General features: G+C 41.5%; 1 protein-coding gene across 1 annotated transcript; it reads left to right on the forward strand.

The window, feature by feature from the left end:
* Positions 1 to 349: 349 nt before the first annotated feature.
* Positions 350 to 18,539, forward strand: DCUN1D1 (defective in cullin neddylation 1 domain containing 1). The gene is made up of 7 exons (XM_070945429.1): positions 350 to 508; positions 6,386 to 6,602; positions 8,497 to 8,665; positions 11,360 to 11,490; positions 12,352 to 12,434; positions 14,216 to 14,312; positions 18,398 to 18,539. The coding sequence occupies exons 1-7, from the start codon at positions 350 to 352 to the stop codon at positions 18,475 to 18,477; spliced, it is 936 nt and encodes a 311-aa protein (XP_070801530.1). The 3' UTR covers positions 18,478 to 18,539.
* Positions 18,540 to 21,213: the final 2,674 nt, after the last annotated feature.

Here is a 21,213-nt window from a genome sequence, read left to right on the forward strand (position 1 = left end):
TCTTGGGCCACCTGGGCGGCCTCTCCAACTGAATAAAAGCCTGCAGTCCAGCGCCGCCGGGGGCGGAGGGGGGGGTCTTCCGTTCGAACAGCCCGGGGGAAGCGTTTCTGAGGCGGGGGGCCCACTGAAGAGTCGGGTGGCCGCAGGCGGCGGGAATGGGCGACCCAGCCCCGCCGTCCTTCCTTCCCTCCCCGCCGAGAGGCTCAACGCGACCCCCCGCGCGCCGCCGGGCTGAGGGCCTGAGGCGGACCAAGCCCTCACGAAAAAGGAGGGCCCAGCCCGGCAGCCGGGGCCGCTCGAGGTCCGCCGGCAGGGCCGGCCCGGCGAGCGCGGCCTGGGCGCAGTGCGCATGAGCGGCGGAAGGCAGGGCCCGCGAGGAGGAGCCCCGGGAGCCGCTGCTGCCGCCGCCGCCGCTGCCGCCAACCTCGGTCCGCCTCCTCCTGCTCCTCCTCAGAGTCCGCCTGAGCCGGCCCGGCGGGGAGCGAGGCCCGCGCGCAGCCCCACCATGGTGAGAGAGCCCGCCCGCTGAGGGGAAAAAAAAAAAAAAACCGCCGCCGCCATCGCCTGGCAACGCGCGGCCTAGCCGGCGGCGGGAGGGCACGACCCCACAAGGCCGCCCCAAACCCGCGGGGGCAAGGAGGGCAGGCCCGCTGGGAAAAACGGGGGCGGTGGGGAATGCGGGCTCTCGCCTCGCCTGAGGGTGAAAGGGCCGCCTCTCAATTCAAACGCCCGGACTCGGCCCGCCGGGATCCCGATTTGTGCCCTTGCCGGGAGGGCGTGTGGGGAAAATCTTTGGGGTCGGGGATGATGGTGTTGGTGGTGGTTGTGGTGGGGTCTCTCTCTCGCCCTCCCCGATCCAGGCCGGGCGGTGAATTCCGGAGCCCTGAAGTATCTTCCCTGTGAGGCGGGAAGCCTTTGTGGGGTTGTGTATGAGGTGTATGAGGGGGAAAAAAAAGGGGGGGGTCCTTTTGCACTTCATTCAACAAGGAGTTGGGGTACTCTTGGGTGTAGCTCCCCCCCCAATCCCACGTCTTTCGGGGTTTGGGGTAAATGGGCGCCCATGAATTGAGGGGTCTTTCCCCCCTCTCCCTCCCTCAAAGGGATGGAGGCGGACGGGCGGATGGATGGATGGATGGGGAAAGAGATGGAATCGGAGGAGTAGGAAAAAGTCCAGCAATTGTTTGCTCTTCATTGCAAGGAGGAGGAGAGAAGGGGTCAATGTGGTGGCTAAACATCAGACATCTCTCACCCTCCCCCCCCCTCAATTTCACACACAAAAAAAGAAGATTCTCACTTTCCCTTTGGAAAGTCCAGGATCTTGTGCCCAACATCCCAGGCTGGGTTTTTGTGTAAATAAATTCCAATTATTATTATTATTATTAAAATTCTTAGGAAAATTGGAAATTTTGTGCACTTAACAAAAGTGCGCAAAATTTCCATAGTCACGGTTTGTGTGTGTGTGTGTGTGTGTGAGAGAGAGAGAGAGAGAAATGTACAGGTGGGAAAAGGTGCTTTGGGATGGCTTGATCTTCAGAAAGGACAAGGGATTCCTGCTAGCCGGATGGAGAGAGAGGTCTCATGGTGTTGGATGAGGAGTTGAAAAGGTGTAGATTCAAGCCCAGCTTAAAGATCTGGGATCTCGGAGTCTGGTCATCCTTTCTCTCAGCCCAACTTATCTTGCAAGTTTGTTGTTGGGTGATAAATTTAAATATATGCGTTAATTTCTTCATCCATGGAGTCCCTCCCTAATAACAGATTCTTGACAGCAGGTTTCATCAAAAGGTGAAACAATAGTGTTGGGTGGGTTTGAGGATGAGAGTGGTCCGGGAAGGCAGGAATTATGCTTTGTAAACATTAGGTGTATGAATCCAAGTGATTGTAGAGTATGAATGAAACCATGACTTAGGTCACATAAAACCATGACTTAGATCACATAAAAAAAACAAAGGTACAGCAGCAACTGCAGAGTTTTGTCCCAACATCTTGTCAAGAATGTTCTTGTAGATCTAATAATTTAATAATAAGGATATCAATTGAATAAAACAACAACAGCAACAATAATAATACAAAAATGCCAAACCCAGTCTGAACATTTGGCTGACTAATGATAATAACAACAATCCCAGGGTTGGTTTATTTGTTTATTTCTTATAAAAGGAACAGCTATCTTCAAGAAAGAAGAAACTAGACCAAAATCTGACACCAACTTTCAGAAGATGATGAGGCAGTATTTGAATCATCTCGTCACTTTATTTCATCTCAAATGCCCCTGTTCTCTTGCAGAAATTTATGAGAATCTGGTTCTTGAAATGGCAGAACTAGAATTTAATGGCACATTCAGTTCAGTTTGGTCCGAATTTAATTCAGACTATTCATTTGTTTTCCACTCTTGGTGTAAACTAGCATTACACATCTTTAAAAGTCAGTGACATCATTAATTACTGTTGGAATGCATTATGCTATTTAGGTCTTGTTTACTTGAATAGTGTGTTGACCTGCTGATGTTGATGTCATGACCTTCTGCATGTATCCCTCTCCCTCTCCCTCTCCCCCCCCCCCCCCTCTCTCTCTCTCTCTCTCACACACACACACACACACACACACACACACACACACGGAATTATCCTGGGAAATTGAGGAATATTTTTAATTAATTTGATGGCAATGGCTATGTTCCACAAAACATTAATGCTATATTTGGTTGGTCAGTATTTTTTTTTTTATTTTGATTTATATGCCGCCCTTCTCCGGAGACTCAGGCAGGTATTTGAGGCAGGGATGAGAACATGGGCCTTATTCAAATGTTAACTTTCAGCATGAAAATTGCTTTGTAAATTAGAGCAGATTAGTATTGTAAACAAGTTTATAGTATTTGAAAACCTTTTCTTCTTTGTGTGTGTGGGTGTGTATGTGTACATATATGTGTGTGTGAACACTTTCTAGATACTTGTTACCTCAGTGATGTGCTGCCCAAAACAGCATGTAAAATTCTTCAGGAAATATAGCCAGTTGTACCAGGACTCTTTTGGTACTTACAGTTGTGTTTAGGTGCAGTTAATTTTATCTTCTGTGTATATACCCAGGATGTTTCTCCTTAGACTAATTTATTGCATCTGCATTTAGCTTCCTAGGAAGAGATGTGATAGACCATTTCTCCATCTCTGGCAAAGTGTATTTGAACTGTAGCCAGCATCTTAGTTAACCTTGGTTGAACTCAGAAATTAAGCAGAGTTAGTACTTGAAGAGGGGGTATAATTTAAAATCCCAATTACATTGTCATTGCCTGGAGGACAATGACAAATAATTTCTTTAATGCTACCAAGAAAACTACTGATGTGTCATCTGGATAAAATTTATGGTTCTCATTTTTGCCTCCTGTCCCCCATTATTTCTGCCCATCTCACCAGGTCTAGTAGGGAAGGCCATGCTCTGGCTCCCTTCCTTCAAACAGTGGCATTCACAGCCTATATCCCCTAATCCTGATGGCCCCAACCATGTTAGTCTTTTGTATAACTCTGAAAACCTGGCTGTTACCTCTGACATTTGGGCCAGGAGCCAGGCAAACTCTACTGGTGATGTATTTGGTTCCTGCTGGTTTAACCTTAGGTTTCATTGTTTGTATCTTTTTGTTTTGGTTTTTAATCCTTGTACCCTTCTCCCATAGTCATTGTTGGTGGTGGTGGATGGTTATGTAAATCATTTAAACAAATCTATTTAAATAAGGGAGCGATGGCTCAGTGGTTAAGACGCTGGGTTTGTTGGCTGGAAAGTTCGACAAGGTTCAAGACCTGACCACCACTCAACGGGATGAACTCCTGTTACTTGCCCCAGCTCCTGCCCACCTAGCAGTTTGAAAGCATTCAAATGTGAGCAGGTATCTTATTTATTTTAAAAATGTGAATTTATATAGAAGGAATATCTTACTAAAAATAGGCTAAATTAAGAATTCCCTTATAAAGAGTTAAATGTTGATTGCAAAACTGGGCACATTATTATCCAAAATAATGTAAAATAACATTCTACAATAACTGTGTAGTACTTCCACATTATAATTTCCAGCACAAGTCTCTTGCTTTATATTCCCAGAGCAGGGGTAAAAGAAGCAGCTCTACTTTCTCAGGCACATTTTTCTGTGGTCCTGTTCCCTGTTGCCATTTTATACACAGCTCAAGGTTGAGTGAGCCTTCCATCCTTCCGAGGTCGGTAAAATGAGGACCCAGATTGTTGGGGGCAATCGGCTGACACTGTAAAGCTTAAGAGAGGGCTGTAAAGCACTGTGAAGCGCTATATAAGTCTAAGTGCTATTGCTATTGCTATCAACTCATGCTAGATTGCCAAAGATGGAATTAGCTAAGAGATAGAGGCAGATATATGTAGATATAGCTGCTGTTTGAAGTACTGTTCTGGGAAACTAAAAAGTTTACATCTATTGCTTGCTAATATTCTTTGTGGTTCATTGATAGACAATAACTGGTTTTGTACAAGACGTGGAGCTAAAATGGGAAGGGGTACTTTGTGTCTTGGTGGGATGTGTGTACCAGGCTATCATGCTATGCCATAATATGTAGCACTCATATTTTTATTTGCAGTCATTGAAGAGTCAAGTGTAACATACACAAATTCAACAGAAACAATATAAAAAAATGAATAGCTAAAACAAAACTAAGATAGCAGAATGATTCAAGAGAAAGAGAAAAATTACATTAAGCTGACAATGCAGTGTAAAGAAATTAAGAGAGTACGGATTTTTACCCCTGAACCTCAAGTATGGGTGCCATAAAATGGTTCATGTGTATTTGTTTGGAATAGCATATTATATGCCCATAACAGTTGTGTTATGTTAGTTGACTTGAAGATCTAAATAACTTGGTAAGAGATAAACAAAGAATAAAATATAAACCTCGGATCATTATTTATAAACAGGAAAAATGAAAAGAAGAAACTTCAGTAAATGTGACACCTTAACCTCTATCCTATCCCTAGTTAATCCCTAATTAAGAACTGTGAGGAATATTTTTAAGAGGGATAAACCAAGTGGGGAAAGGGTTACTTTTGATGAATATAGCTAAATGCTTGTTTTGTCATATGTAGGAATTTTATAGGAAAGTTTCCCCACCAGATGATCATACTGAATGACTTAGTTGATGGTATTTCCAGTCAGGGTATAGAATTAACAGTTGTTTGTATGATGTCTTTCCGCAGTCACATTGTCCAAAGAATTGTGTTTATAGCTTCATTGGAAGAAGACAGCTTCAGTGAAAGTGTAATCTTAAAAGTCATACAGGTAGTCCTAGACTTATGGTTGGTTGCTCAGTGACCACTTGAAGTTATGACAGATTCCAACAAAGAGACTTGCAACCCAAATTTGAATTTGATGTTCAAACATCCCTCCCCCCCCCAAATCATGTAACCGTATTGGGCTGTTTGACCATGCCAGAAACTGGCATTTACTTTGACCACAATTTATGTTTTTTTTGCCAGAAACTGGCAAAAAAAATAATCCATTAATGAATAGTGGGTTCACCTAACAACCCCGGTATTCGCTTTACAATGCTGTGTTCGCTTAACGACTACTGCAACTTGTGACCAAAGTTGCAGACTCGATTATGATCGTAAGTCCAGGACTACCTAGGCATGTATCACTATGCATGATGTTGAATTTTGATACTGCTACTTTTTTCACATTTAACCCTCAGTCAAAACTTTTTTTTCTTGTCACCTCTGAGTTGATGTCCTATTAAATTTCATATGAGAATAATTTAGTGGGAAATTAGGAGTGGTATAATAGCCTTCTCATTAAGCTGTTCTGTGGTATTCCCAAGTCAATTAGCCTCTGAAAGCTAATCAATCACTTTGGATAAGTGAGTGTTGGGAGCATCCATAGATATGTTGTTTTTTAAAAGGCAAACAGGTGATGCTTCAATCACACCATTGCGGCTGCCATCTTTGACCATACTTTGTAGACACTTCTGGTAAATAACCTTAGTCTGTTATCATCTTTTTAAAGCCCTCCGTTTTATGGAGCCTTTGGCAGATATTATGATGGAAGTTGCTTCTATCTTGAATAGTCTGGATGAGCCCATAAACCACACTGTTGCTAATACATTTAGAGATGAGTATTTCACTGTTAATTCCACCATGTAGTAAGCTTATTTGACTTGTGAGGTGCCTGGAGCAGTAGTGAACAACATGGCTTGCAAGTAACTTTTGAACTCATCTGGGCAAAATTAAGAAATCAATATTCCAATCGGGCTTTCTGAATGTCTGCCTTAACTTCTTCCGCAACTGATATTTATCATGTATGGAATTTTCCTTTGAGGTATTTCCTTCTCAAGGCAAAACGGGTGTGAAGTTTTACTGCTCTTCTTTTCAAACTTTTTTTTAGAACAAGTTGAAGTCATCGCAAAAAGATAAAGTTCGGCAGTTTATGATCTTCACGCAATCCAGTGAAAAAACAGCCGTGAATTGCCTGTCTCAGAATGACTGGAAGCTAGATGTTGCAACAGATAATTTTTTTCAAAATCCTGAACTGTATATACGAGAAAACATTAAGGGATCACTGGACCGAAAGAAATTAGAGCAACTATATAATAGATACAAAGGTGAGTAAAAAGTTTTTTGTTCACTTTTTGAATGGTTGAACTTAGCTGTAATTGTTGGTTTCAATGGGGGAAAACTATGACCGAGAAGGATAGGGATTTAGCCCTTAGATATTGCAACACGGCTTATTTATTTAACTACCTATTTAAAATAGTCCTTGACCCATTCTTCCCCTAAGGAGCTTAGGGGAGCAGCAAACATATTTATCATCTGTTATATTACAGGTAGTCCTTGGCTTAATGTTCGCAACTGAACCAAAACTTTCTGTTGCTAAGTGAAACAGTTGTTAAGTAAGTTGTGCCCCATTTTATGACTTTGTTTGCCACAGTTAAGTAAATCAGTGCAGTTGTTAAGCTGGTAGCATGGTTGTTAAGTGAATCTGACTTCCCCATTGACTTTGCTTGACAGAAAGTCACAAAAATTGACCCCAAAATGCTGTAATTGTAAATGTGAGTCAGTTGTCAAGTATTTTAATGTAAATCTCACAACCATGGGGATGCTACAGTGGTTGTAAGTGTGATAAACGGTTGTAAGTCACTTTTTTCAGTGTCGTTGCAACTTTGAATAGTCACTAAACAAATGGTTGTAAGTCATATTACAACCTGTATTACAACACATGTGGAAAATGAATCATTCATTCACTCACTCCTTCATTCATTCATTCTTTCTTTCTTTCTATACAACTGCTCTTCTCATATACATGACTCTGAATGGGCTAAAATTGGTGGGTAATTTCACCCAATGAGCTTCTTGATTGAGGGTGAACGTAGATTGAAAAGGGTTCCTAAGTAGCTAGGTTCAAATACCTCCCTAAATTAGGGATCTCATGAGATACTATAAGACTCAAAAATCATGTCTCTGAAATACAGCCAAAATGATGAACTAACCCTAACCCAAACCCTAACCCTGAAGCATATTCTCCCCTTCATTTGTTTTCCTTTTGGAAAATAAGGATGGGAATGGGAGAGGAATGCTTCTGGAAAGTGAACTGCTCTCATTTTCATTTTTAAACCCCACCCCCAATCCCAAATTTCTTGAAAGATTAGACCCAAACTATCCTTGCCGCTTCCACTCATATCCCTGGAAGGCCACCTTTCTCTTGGCTAGAAAACTGGATTGAAATTTCCTGACTCTGAGGATATTGCTCATTTCTTTCCAGAGCATAATATTGGGGGTAAGAGGGGGCATTAATAGAGCATGCTGTGTCTGATTTTTGACCATTTTTGGTTTATACAATAACCACAGTTTTAAGAGATTATAACTTTCTTCAATGTGTAAATATTGTAGTTGACTCAGAGCAAAAGATTAGGAACCTTTTAACATCAAAAGCCATGTTTGTTCTCGTATTTGATCTAGTTACCTGATCTTGCCCACATTTCTACTCTGACTTTCCTAATAATTATTTGTCAAGCCATTGCTTTTTCTTCTACCCAGAGCCTCCTTATTCAGAGCTGCCTCTTAGCACTTAACATTAGCACTTAGACGTATATATGGTTTCACAGTGCTTTATAGCCCTCTCTAAGCGGTTTACAGAGTCAGCATATCTGCCCCCCAACAATCTGGGTCCTCATGACTTGCAGGGAAATGGATAAAAAAAAGTCCTTCATGAGAGGTGAATTGTGATTTATTCTCTCTCCCCCTTGTGAAAGAGAAAACTGACCCATTTTCAAAAGCAGTTGTGATTCCAGGCAAGAGAAGGACTGTGAGACACTTCTTACACATTTTATATTGCAAAGATTGATGTTAAATGGCAGCTGCCAGCAGTTAATGTCCCTTGAGTCAGAAATTAGTTTCTCACTCACATGATTTGTCTTGAAATCACACTTACTGGTTCCATTCTTGATGGAGTACTTATTTCTAGGAATTTTTAAATATATATATTTTTTCTCCTTTAAGATCCTCAAGATGAGAATAAAATCGGCATAGATGGCATACAGCAGTTTTGCGATGACTTGGCACTAGACCCCGCTAGCATTAGTGTCTTGATAATTGCCTGGAAGTTCAGAGCTGCGACGCAGTGCGAATTCTTAAGGATGGAATTCATGGATGGGATGATGGAACTCGGGTAAGTGCTGGGGCCCATCCTGTGATGCGTGCAGAGCCCTGTGGGCTAAAGCAGCATTAAAACCCTGCCCGTACGCTGGTTTATTTTACAGAAAGGCATTCACTCTTGATTTCCTACCCATCAGGCTCTGGCCTAGTTGCACATTGATTCTGGCAAATACCACTTGCAAGCTCCTTTGTGAACTATTTTATTATATTTTTTTTAATCCTCAAGAGTAAGGAGCACAGTGGCTTGAGCAGTTAAAACACTGGGCAGGAGTTTAGCAAGGCTGTCTTTGAGACCTGAGAACTGCCATAGGGTGGTGTTGAAATCTCACTTTTTACTCCAGCGCCTGCTGGGGACATGAAAGGAGCCCCCAACTGGGCGTCCCCAGGGTAACGGTGATGTCACCAGTGGCTAATCCTTTCAACTGGAAGCGCCTCATTGCCTCTGACATGAGTGCAAAACCAAAAATAATCAAGAGTTATAGCAATGTGGTTTTTTTTTCAAAATTGGGTTGCTTTTAAGATATGTGGACTGCAGCACTCATAATTCCCTAGCCGGCATAGGCTTGCTGGCTGGGGAATTCTGGGAGTTGAAATCTACACCTCTTAAAATGGCCATGTTTGAAAAACACTGAGTTATACCGGGTAATGGTAGTGGTACAGTGACAGAATTAAGAGGGGCAATATTTTCAATCCCCTTTTAAAACCATGTTTTTGAAGACTTGTGTTTAGCTTTTGTTTTTGTTTTTTAAAATTGCCATAGGTACAGCAAGGTGACTGAAAACTTGTAGTTATTTTTACTGTACAAAGTGGGAAATTGTTGTATTTTCATTGCACTGTCCATTAGAGCCCGAAAACTCTTTTTTTTGGTGTGTGTTTCATTTCATTAAAATATCGGATGAGACCGTACCTGGAAGTGTAGCAGAAAATATTCCTTACAGATATATTGGTACTAGAACTGAACTTGTGCATTTGTTTACTCTTTTGGCAAATGTGTTGATGCAAGGTGTGAGAAAACTGTGAAGCAACATAGATGATAGTGTTCCATATGGCAGCTTTTATACTCCCGATGTTTTCTGAAATGACTTTGTTTACTGGCAAGATCAAGAAAATGCACAGACTATCAGATAATTGATTTAAATATACAAATAGCTGAATTTCTAAGAAATTTCTTCTAAGATGTAACCTGTGAAGTTTCTGAAAGATGCCCTAATTAATGCAAGTTGACATAACCTTTTTCTGGTATATATTTTTTGCCTTGGTTACAGGGTGGATTTGATTTAAATTGAGTCGATTTAAATCATGATTTAAATCATGATTTAAATCACTATTAAAAAGACTTGATTTAAATCAACTCGATTTAAATCATAATTTTTAAAGAGCAACTGTCATCTCTGCTACTCCTTTGACCCGTTGTTGACTTACCGATAGTCCCCGTGTTGCAGAATATACAGCCTTGTGCTACATAACTAAGCTCCATTTCATGCTGAATAAACTAAATAGAAAACTATCTTACGATAGATTTTTACCCCAAAAGTTTTTTATTAAAATAAATTCAATAAAAATAAAAAAAATCCGATTTAAATAAAAAAAAATCCAATTTTTTTGATTTTTTTAAAAAAAATCATTGATTTTTATCCACCCTGCTTGGTTACCATATTCACTGATTCAAGCAAACGAAGGGAAGCTGTGATAATTCTTGCAGAATTGTTCTAAGCCTCTGCCTTGTATGGAAATTTCATCCCTAGGTGATTTGTAAATGTGTAGATTAATTACTATTTTAATAAAGCAAATCGTAGAGAATTTCAAACATCATCCATTCTAAAAGCAATTATAGTCCTCGATGTACAACCACTTGTTTAATGACTGTTTGAAGTCACAATGACCTTGGAGAAAGTGATTTATGACTTGAACTCACATTTACAATTGTTGCATGTACCCCAAAGTCATGTGATTGTAATTCCAGCATTTGGTAGCCGGCTCCCATTTATGACCAGTGGCAGCATCTGGGTGTGTGTGTATATGTGTCACAGATTGTGATTTGCTAACTTTTTTATCTATTCCCCATTGGGGAAACTGCATTGACTTAACAACCATGTGATTCACTTAATAGCCATGCAAAAGTGTCATAAAATTGGGTCCAGCTCAACCTGCAACCACCAGGATTTATGACAGAAATTCCGGTCCCAATTGTGTCCGTAAGTCAAGCACTACCTATATAAAGGATACAGGTAATCGTCGACTTACGACCATAATTGAGCCTCAAATTTTTGTTGCTAAGCAGGCAATTCTGTGAGTGAGATTTGCCCCAGTTTACGACCTTTTTTTTGCCCCAATTGATAAGTGAATCATTGCAGTTGTTAAGTGAATCATGTCATTAAGCAGACCTGACTCCCCCCATTGGCATTGCTTGTTAGATGCCAGCTAAAAAAGTTACAAATCAGCAATTTCATGAGACAGTGCAACTGTTATAAATACATGCCACTTGCTCAAATTTTGATCATGTGACCATGGGGATGCTACAGTGGTCATAAGTGTGAAAACCTGGTCAAAGTTACTTTTTTTCAGTGCTGTTGTAACTTCGGTCACTAAACGAATGGTTGTAAGTCGAGCACTACCTGTATCGGTACAATTTGTAGAAGGATTTAAAAATATGCAGCCTAATATACTGACTGAAGGAGAAATAAAATCTTTTAATGTATCAATACAGATGTGACAGCATAGAAAAACTAAAGGCCCAACTTCCTAAAATGGAACAAGAATTGAAAGAGCCAGGAAGATTTAAGGACTTTTACCAGTTTACTTTCAACTTTGCAAAGAATCCAGGACAGAAAGGTTTAGGTATGTATGCCACCGTTTCCTAGCTCAGGCAGAAGTGACTCATGTCTCGTACCGGAAAGTAAATTTCTCAGCAATCACTGTGGCTAAACAGGATGATGGAAACTGCCTTTTCCCCTCGATTGAGACAAGCCCATCAAGGTCCCTCAGCAAGTCCCAAAAGTGCTTTTCCTCCCAAAAAATAAAAAAAGGCATTTTAGAGTTGTTGTTTTTTCTTTGAAACGTTTCGCTTCTCATTCGAGAAGCTTCTTCAGTTCTGAAATTCACTTCTTCACAATTGAAGAAGCTTCTTGGATGAGAAGCGAAAGAGGGAAAAATCCAGTTGCCTTTTTTGGAAAAGCACCTTTGGGACAACCATGACCTGGACGATTGAGAATCTCCATGGACATTCCCCCCAGCAAGTGTCGTTTAACAAAGTTGTAGTTTGCAAGAAAACCAGCCCTGGAAAGGTGCTGTCAAAGGTTTAGAAGTGTTTAGAGGCGTTTCTAGCTTTTTCTCCCTCCCTAAAGGGCTGTGTTGCTGACCACAAGGCCACAAGGCACCCCTGAGATTTAGGGTAGGTTTAGAGGCAAACTCCCGCTCATTGTGAAGAGCTCAGCAAGGGGAATAAGGGAAAATGGAAATCAATTGCAAACTTTGGTTGCTTTAGCCCAGTGTCTAGTTGGGATAGTCTGAAAAGTCTTTGATGGAGATGAAGGTGAAAAATCCTGAAATTCAGGAACTTTTGAAACATCCTTATGCTACAGAATTTGGTTTTTTTTTTTTTTTTTTGCTTTGTTAGTTAATTATCCATTTCAGAAATCATTCTGGATCATAATGCTTTTTTTTTTTTTAGAAAAAAAAATAATCTCTTTAATGTTACAGATTTAGAAATGGCCATTGCCTATTGGAATTTAGTACTCCATGGAAGGTTTAAATTCCTAGACTTGTGGAACAGATTTTTATTGGTAAGTTCAAATATTGTTTCTAACAAATACATACATGTTGCCTGTTTGTGTATATGTGTGTGTGTGTGTTTGTGTATGGTATGATCAATACCGTTATGAAATGAGTCTAGATCAGGAATTTTTGCCTATGAACGTAATAATAATTCAGATTGACATTAGAGCGAACTGGCAGCTTTTCTTGTCTCTGCTGATAGTCCTTGACTTAGAACCGATAGCTTAGTGACCATTCAAAGTTACAACAGACCTTCCCAAAGCTACTTAAAACCTGGATATGAAGTTCTGACAGTCAGGCTTATCCTCCACCCCACCCCACCCCATGATCACCTGATCACATTTTGGACGCTTATAACTGTTTGCAGCATCCCCCAGTCATGTGGCCATAATTTACGATGTTTTTTTTTTTTTTTGTCAGAAACCAGTTTCTGGCCAAAACCCCCCATTCATTGCTGGATTCATTTTGTGACTGCCACAAAAAATGATCATGAAATCTGGCATGGCTTACAGCTGTAATTCCAGGCACAATTATGGTCATAAGTCAAGGACTACCTGTATTTGTAAGCCACCAGAATCACTCAGTTGAATTGGGTGGCTGTTGGCATGAATGAATGAATGAATGAATGAATGAATGAATGAATGAATGAATGAATGGAAAGGGAAAGGAAAGGAAAAGAAAAGAAAGGAAAGGAAAGGAAAGGAAAGGAAAGGAAGAAAGAAGGAAAAAAAGGAAAAAGGAGGAAGGAAGGAAGAAAGAGAAAGAAAGAAAGAAAGAAAGAAAGAAAGAAAGAAAGAAAGTGGATAGATGGATGGAAGGAGGGAAGGAAGGGAAGGAGGGAAGGAAGGAAGGAAGGAAGGAAGGAAGGAAGGAAGGAAGGAAGGAAGGAACAAAGACCTCGGTGCCTTCCGCCGTGCCCTTAAAACTTTCTTTTTTCAACAAGCCGGGCTGGCTTAACATATTTTTAAATTTTAAATTTTTAATTGGTTTGTCATTTTAAACTGGGGCCAAATTAATATATATTATTTTAATTGTTTTTAATGTTTGTATTGTATGTTTTTATCTGGCTGTACACCGCCCTGAGTCCCTTGGGAGAAGGTGTGGTATATAAATTCGAAATAAAATAATAAATAAATAAGATCAGAAATCCCAAAAGAAAAATCTTTACAGTTTGAATTGCAAATTTTTGACCCAGTGAAATTTTGTTGACTGAGAAAAGGAATGGGCGAATAGTCAGTCATTTGAAATGCTGCCTGTCCTTGGCCTTGAAAGGATTGTCTAGGAGTTGCTGAGCAGACCGTATCTGTTTTTGTGGATTCTGCACGAGCCCATTAAACCTGGTGCAAAGCCTGGAGGAGGCACTATTTTAACTAAGCCTCCAACCAAGGCCTCCTTTGACGACCCTCCCCAAAGCAGTACAAAGCCGCCTTAATTTTGAGCACCGCACTGGAACCAATGCACAGTAGTGGCCCCTTCAAAGCACCTCTCGGTGCTTTGAAAACATTGAAGCCACCTGCCTTCCCAGTCTTGCTTTCTTCCAACCAATGAATTAAGCAGCTCTGAGAAGCAAAGCCGGGTCGCTCTGCAGAACCATGGTGCTCAGCAGATGATTACAATAGAATGATCCCGAGATCTGAGATAGAGATCATTTCCACCGTGCCGTCCAAGAAACGTGAAGAGAGATTCTCCAGTCTTGAAACTATGCTGTGCTAAGCATAAAGTCCTGTTGAGGAATCAGTAGATAAGTAATGTCTTGAATTATGACGGTGGGATTTTCTCTCTCAAACAGGAACATCATAAAAGATCTATACCGAAGGACACTTGGAACCTTCTTCTAGACTTCAGTGCAATGATAGCAGACGATATGTCAAATTATGACGAGGAAGGTAATGTTGCTTCTTGATGCTATTGGAACGGGTTGGCTTCCCAGCTCCCAATTCTTTATTTTTATTTTTTCCCCCTGCTTTTATTTTTATAAATAACTCAAGGTGGTGAACATACCTGATACTCTTTCCTCCTCCTATTTTCCCCACAACAGCAACCCTGTGAGGTGGGTTGGGCTGGGAGAATAATGACTGGCCCAAAGTCCCCCAGCCAGTGTTCATGTCTAAGGTGAGACTAGAATTCACAGTCTCCTGGTGATTGGCCCAAAGTCACTCAGCTGGCTTTCATGCCTAAGGCGGAACTAGAATTCACAGTCTCCTGGTGATTGGCCCAAAGTCACTCAGCTGGCTTTCATGCTTAAGGCGAAACTAGAATTCACAATCTCCTGGTTTCTAGCCTGGTGCCTTTAAGTGCAAGACCAAACTCTGTTTGTGCCACTCTGCTAAAATCCATTAGTCATTTTCTTCAAACCTTAGCTACAATCTGATTTGTTCATCAGTTCTCAGTTATTTTAAAAAAAAATTGTGAAGCACCCAGGGAATAAACAAAGATCTGTTTGTCCAGCATCTGAAAACAAGGAGGGTTGGTCATTGCCATAAAGGCCATGAACTTAATCCCAGAGAGCAGCCTTTAGCAAGCTTCAGTATAAAACTTGGCTTTAAAATGAATGGCGCTCATTGGCATTTCCATGCTACGAGGTGTTTTTTCTTCCTCCTTATTTCAACAAAACCAGCTTGCCAAACCAGCTACTGCTGAGTCATTCACTAATCCTGCCGTGTTTCCCTTCTGCAACTCACCAGGTCATTGTCTGGGTAAATGGGATGCACCATTTTAACATTCTGTCACATTTTTTATTGCATATGTTTTTTTCTCTCTGATTGCTTCAGATACCCACTGACATGTCATGGTGTCGACTTTAAGGCCCTTTGAATCCTGTAACAATTTAGAGCCAAATTTTTTGAGAGTTTCCGTCTCCTACAATGAACCTTTCGGGTTATTTAGAGCAGTGTCGTTTTTTTTAAGTGGTTCTGGGACCTCCCCCCCACCCCCCTCCAGGGTCGCTCAAGACCCTCTCTGGTGTCCGTCAAATCAAAACTATTTGCCAGTTATTTGCAAAAATTTAAATCTTTGTCACCCTTATTACTTGAATTTACTATTGTTATTTTCTCATGATTCAAGAAATCCTTATTATACGAGTGTGCCAATTTTAACTTTTAAGTTGGTAAATATTGATAGATCTAACCATACTAACCCAAAGCTGCTTTGGGGCTCTCTATAATTTTTAAAAATGGGAGGGGTCCTAAGAGTAAAATCTTGGAAGATCATTCCTTAGATCATTCCTTTTGAAAAACGCCCTTGCAAAAAAAGTTGATATCAGTTGGCATTTTTGTTGTTGTTGTTGTTGCTGTTATTTTGTTTTGCTTTCTTTGTTGAGAGAAAAGGGGGAACTAGTCCAGTTTGTCTTCTTCCTGAGTCATTGGCTACGGTTGCCGGGAGCTGATTGCAAATGCACTCTCTGTATTTGCATAGGGAAATACAATTGGGAATAGGGGCAAACATTTTCCAGGATGAGGAAGCCCGTTGTAGCTGAATTCTGAACTTCTTAGGCCAGAGTAAAAATAAAACCGAGGAAGACTTGGTTCAAGGAAGGAAAGAAAATACGGATGGATTTCAGCAGGAGAAAATACGTTGATCCTCTCATTTTGTAAAGCAAAGTCCATTAGACCAGGAATCTCCAACCTTGGCAACTTTAAGACTTGTGGACTTCAGTTCCCAGACTTCCTCAGCCAGCTTTGCTTAAAGTTGCCAAGGTTGGAGACCCCTGCATTAGACTCCGTTTAGCAAAGGTTTAATGGCCGTGTGGACTTAGGTACAAAGAACAGGGCTGTTTTCTTTGAAGAACTTAGATAGAAATGAGGAAAAATCTCAGAACTGCTTCATTGTGGAATGCCAGACCTCATTTATGATATCCCTACAAACCAGGTGGAACACCACTTAATACATTTGAAAAGCATTACAGGAAGTCCTCGATTTACAAGCATTTGTTTAGTGACCACTTGAAGTTACAGCGGCACTGAAAACAGTTCCTTATGACCAACTTTCAGACTTAACGACTGTGGCATCATTGCCAGGATCACGTGATTTACATTCGGATGCTTGACAACTGACTCCTATTTATAACAGTTGCAGTATCCCCGGGGGTGTGTGTGTGTCACGTGATCCCCTTTTGCGACCTTCAGACAAAGCAAAGTCAATGGGGAAGCCGGATTCGCTTAACAACCAGGTTACTAACTTGACAACTACAGCGATTCACTTAACAGCTGTGGCAAGAAAGGTCGTAAGAGGGGGACAAAGCTCACTTAGCAGCAGAAAATTTGGGCTCCATTGTGGTCCTAAGTCGAGGACTACCTGTATAGGGAAACTACAAAGGAGGTAACACAGACGAAGCTTTGCTGGAGGATAACTGGGAAGGTTGCATTTCTGTATTCAGAGACACTTTTAACACAGGTTGCTGGTGAGTGAAGTCTATCATTTGTCCTCACCTCAAATCCTAATCCATTGACTTCTGGGTCAGTGAATACACACATACCTTTCACATCAGAGGAGGACATGACAGACTTGTAATTGTTGTTCCAATATATCACAAGGAACACCTACAATATATCATTGTTGGCAAAGCTTTTCGGCACCGAGTGCTGAAACGGGAGTGCATGTGTGCCGGAAACCGGAAGAGCAGCTGCCCGGCGCACATGCACGCGCCAGGAAGATGATGTTCCGGTTTCCGGCATGCGCATGTGCACCGGCCGCCTGATCTTCTGTTTTCTGGCACGCATGCACGTACAAAGACCACATGATCTTCTAGAAACTAGAAGATCATCTTCCTGGCACACGCATGTGCACCAGGCAGCTGTTCTTCAGGTTTCCGGCATGCGCATGTGCACCGGCCGCCTGATCTTCTGTTTTCTGGCACGCATGCACGTACAAAGACCACATGATCTTCTAGAAACTAGAAGATCATCTTCCTGGCACACGCATGTGCACCAGGCAGCTGTTCTTCAGGTTTCCGGTGCTCCGCACATGAAGACCAGCTGGCCAGTGTGCCAGAACCCAGAAGAGCAACAAGCGATGACTTGCGTGCCCAGAGAGATGGCTCTGTGTGCCACTTCTGGCACACATGCCATAGGTTCACCATCACGGACCTATATGCTTGAAATAAGGAATGGAAAGTATGATTTTGAGAGGGTCTTTCTCAGCTCCAGAATAGGATAGAATAGGACAGGACAGGACAAAACAACAAAACAGAACAAAACAAAACAGAACAGAATTCTTCATTGGCCAAGTATAAGGAATTTGTCTCCAGTCTATAAAATCCCAGTGTACATATAAACAACAAGTCATAGGTCATAAGTCATAATCATAGTTACAATCATTAATCATAAATTACAGTCATTCAGAATAAAGCTGGAAGGGACCTTGGTCGTCTTCTAGTCCAAGCCCTCTGCTAACAATTCATAATAATTAATAGTAACAATTGATAAATTGCAAAAAAAAAAAAAAAAAAACAGTAGAAGATAGTAGGAGGGGTGAGAAGATGGAAAAAAAGATGAGAAATGAGACAGAGCTGTGGGAATCAGGTGTTTAGCAGATGGCACGAGGGGAAAAACTGTCCTTTGGTTGTTTTGGCATGCGAAATGCCCTATAGTGTCTTTTTGAGGGAAGAAGTTGAAAGAGTTTATGTCTTGGATGTGAGGGCTCTATAGATACGATTTGTGCACTGTGCAGGTCCTCAATGGATGGCATTGTTTTTTTTCTGCAGGCTTAACTATCCATTATCCATTGTCATTCTACGATCTGGAACAGGGCTCTCCAACCTTGGCAACTTTAAGACTTGTGGACTTCAACTCCCAGAATTCCTCAGCCAGCTTTGCTTTGGGAGTTGAAGTCCACAAATCTTAAAGTTGCCAAGGTTGGAGACCCCTGATCTAGAAGAAAAAGAAGAAGGAAACCCCCCCCACTATGGTCTTCAAGTAAAATTTTGGGAAGATGTAATCACTTTGTCTTTTTCTGCTCTCTTTTTCCCCCCCAGGCGCCTGGCCTGTTCTTATCGACGACTTTGTGGAATTTGCACGACCTCAGATTGCTGGAATCAAAAGTACGACAGTGTAGTGCTATCGGAACCTTCTAACCTGTACCTAGTCTGTACAAATAAACATAATGGGGAAAAAAAATTGCAGTCCCTTTCTGCCAATGACTGAACTGGACCGAAGACCAATCCTCAAGAGATAAGAGCTGAGGGTGGCTGCAAACTTGTAAGGATTATACCTTGGACCATATCAGACTACAGGTGGCTTGGCCTTCTCTCCCAGCCTGGGCTGCCCTAACCCCACGGAAACTCCAGCATTGTGGATATATCATCTTGTCCCTCCCCTCCTTTTTTTAATGGAACCTCCTAATGCTTTCCATAGATCTTTCATGTTTTTGGATGACTCTTTTTGACATTTCCGGTTTCCACACCTAAAGTACGTTCTGTTTTTTTTTTTTTTTTTCACCAAGCAAACTCTTTGGTATTCCCGTTCCACAGCTCGCTCTCACAATCCACGTGTCCTAATTCTAAAAAAGCCGACAGGAAAAAAAAAACAAAATTATCTTCAGCTAACATATTTTGGGGCTATCTGCAACGACTGTGCTGAGACTATCCTAAAACAGTGTGTTTGGATCCATGATTATTATTATTATTATTATTATTTTTTCAAATGGTCGATTTACAGCTGTTGTCAGTGTGAGTGGCAAGGGCTTGTTGTTGTTGTTGTTGTTTGCTTGTGCGTTTGAAAGCAGATGTTGACAAGACCCAGCAAAAACCTGGATTTTTGTCCCACTCTGGAACAGGCTTGCCGGCTGCATCGGTGCGTTGCCACCTCTAGGTCGGCGAATGACTTTGCGGTGTCCTTTGATGTCAGACATATTGGGTGCCTCATGCCGACGGAGGAAGCTTCCTTTAGCATCCTGCTTTTGCTGATGGGTGGTTTTTTCTTGCTGATGAGCACAACAGTCCTTTGGCCACCTTGTTTCTGTGCCATATTGTGTGTGCAGCATCAAAAGAAAGGAGGATGATACTGGAGTCTGATCACTGGTAGTGTTCCTGCTAACTTAATTGGGTCGCACTGTTTCTCAGGCAGGTGTGGGCAGCTTCTTCTGGGAATTGGGTCATTATCCCGTATTCCCAAAGGGAGAGAAACATTTGATCACATAACTGCTATTTCTGTCTCTTCTATTATTATTTTTTTACGGAGTGGTTGAAATTAGAGTATTATTGAGCCTGGCTGTTCTTAAGTTTCAATAGGCGAGGCTTTGCCCAGTAAGGACCAGTGGGCACTCTACTGCGGGAATAAGAAATTGCTCACCGTTACTCTTAGACTTACCTAATCTTATTAGTCTTGAAATACCATCAGTTACCCAGTCTTATTAGTCGTTCATTAATTGTTCAGTTTTATCAGCCTTGAAATACTCATTTTCTCTTCAAGGAACTATCTCCTTTCCCCCCTAGCCACTAAGTTCTACTGAATTGTTAAGACTTGAATGCAATACTCAACTTGTAATACTTGCTACATTTTATAAAACTCTTGATTTGAGCCCAGGAAGGTTTTGCAAAATAACCATGAATGTAATGCAAATTTATTCGAGGCTGAGTAGCACAAGCCAAACCCGCGCGAGTGTGAGTAGGACTACCACGGGGGAGCCTTCTTCGCCTGTGGTGGGTTCTTATTTTACAACTGCAGTTCACTGTGATCGTCATGCAGAGACATCCCAGCGCCCAGAACAAGCTTTTTCTGTGGGCCTATGCAAACCTCACCAACCTGATGCCTGCGGATATTTAGACTTTCAGATTTGACACGGGGAGTAGATGGTTTGCAAGTCTGAAAGCCTCCAGATGAGGGAGGGTGTTAGATAGCAACTGCACGAAGAGGAAACCTCCCCCCCCCACTTTGCATTGACCACAATGGGGTCTGTATGTGGAGTAATTATTCACTAACTGCAGTTCCCGCTTAATCGCAGGGCCGCCTCTGTTTGGTCATCCATCTTTTCCATGCCACTCCAAATTCTATCCGACGTAATCCAGCCAAATAGGTTCAGCCTTTTCAATGGAAGAAAGAGAATCCTTTTTACTTGATTCTGCCATTGTCTGCAGCAGAGAGTAGCTATGTACTTTAACGTGGCTGGATCATAACAGACTAACAGATGTAATGTTTTTAGTGGTAAAGGGGGGGGGGAATCAAGATTGTCCTTTTGGGTACCAGCAAAGGGGATGGGGACAGGTGACATAATGTGCGATGCCCTTATCGTGTCAATGCTGCAGCTTGCATCAGACACGCATGTAAGTGTAGCATTGGCATGAAAGCATTATGACACATGTCATTGAGTGGCCATCGCAAGTGGCTGCAGATTCCATTAAATGCCTGAGAGGCTTGTGTGTTCCTTTCCCACCTACCTACCTACCTACATTCCCCTCTTCTCTTTTCCAGCATAAAGCATATTTAGCTTTGAATTTCATTGAAGGTCGATGCTAACGCTAGTTAGTTGAAAACCAGAACATGTACTTTAGGTCAGGAACTAGCTCGAGTCTGCAGATTGCAATTATTGCAAAGTTCATCGTTTTGAAACGTGCTGAAATGGAAAGGATTTACCCAGGTGAGAAAGGTAGAGGGACATCCAGCATTTTCAGGTTTTTCAATCATGATGAAAGATTGAAAATGCTACATCCACTGTGGTCCAGGTATGTTTTGGCTTGCCACTATTTTTTTTGTCCAACTGTAGACATTTTTTTTTTAACTTGACACTTGTGGTTTTTAATTCTTTGTGTTTTTATATGATAGCAGCACTTGAAATACCTCCTGGCTTTTAATC

This window comes from Pituophis catenifer, unplaced genomic scaffold (assembly GCF_029215685.1).
Source record: "Pituophis catenifer annectens isolate HBS135680 unplaced genomic scaffold, rPitCat1.0.hap2 SCAF_6, whole genome shotgun sequence".
In the NCBI taxonomy this organism is placed as follows: Eukaryota; Metazoa; Chordata; class Lepidosauria; order Squamata; family Colubridae; genus Pituophis; species Pituophis catenifer.

Coding starts and splice junctions, on each gene's coding strand:
- DCUN1D1 (XM_070945429.1), top strand. CDS start 350: ATGAGCGGCGGAAGGCAGGGCCCGCGAGGAGGAGCCCCGGGAGCCGCT. Junction 509..6,385: donor CCGCGCGCAGCCCCACCATG/GTGAGAGAGCCC, acceptor ACTTTTTTTTAG/AACAAGTTGAAGTCATCGCA. Junction 12,435..14,215: donor TGTGGAACAGATTTTTATTG/GTAAGTTCAAAT, acceptor TCTCTCAAACAG/GAACATCATAAAAGATCTAT.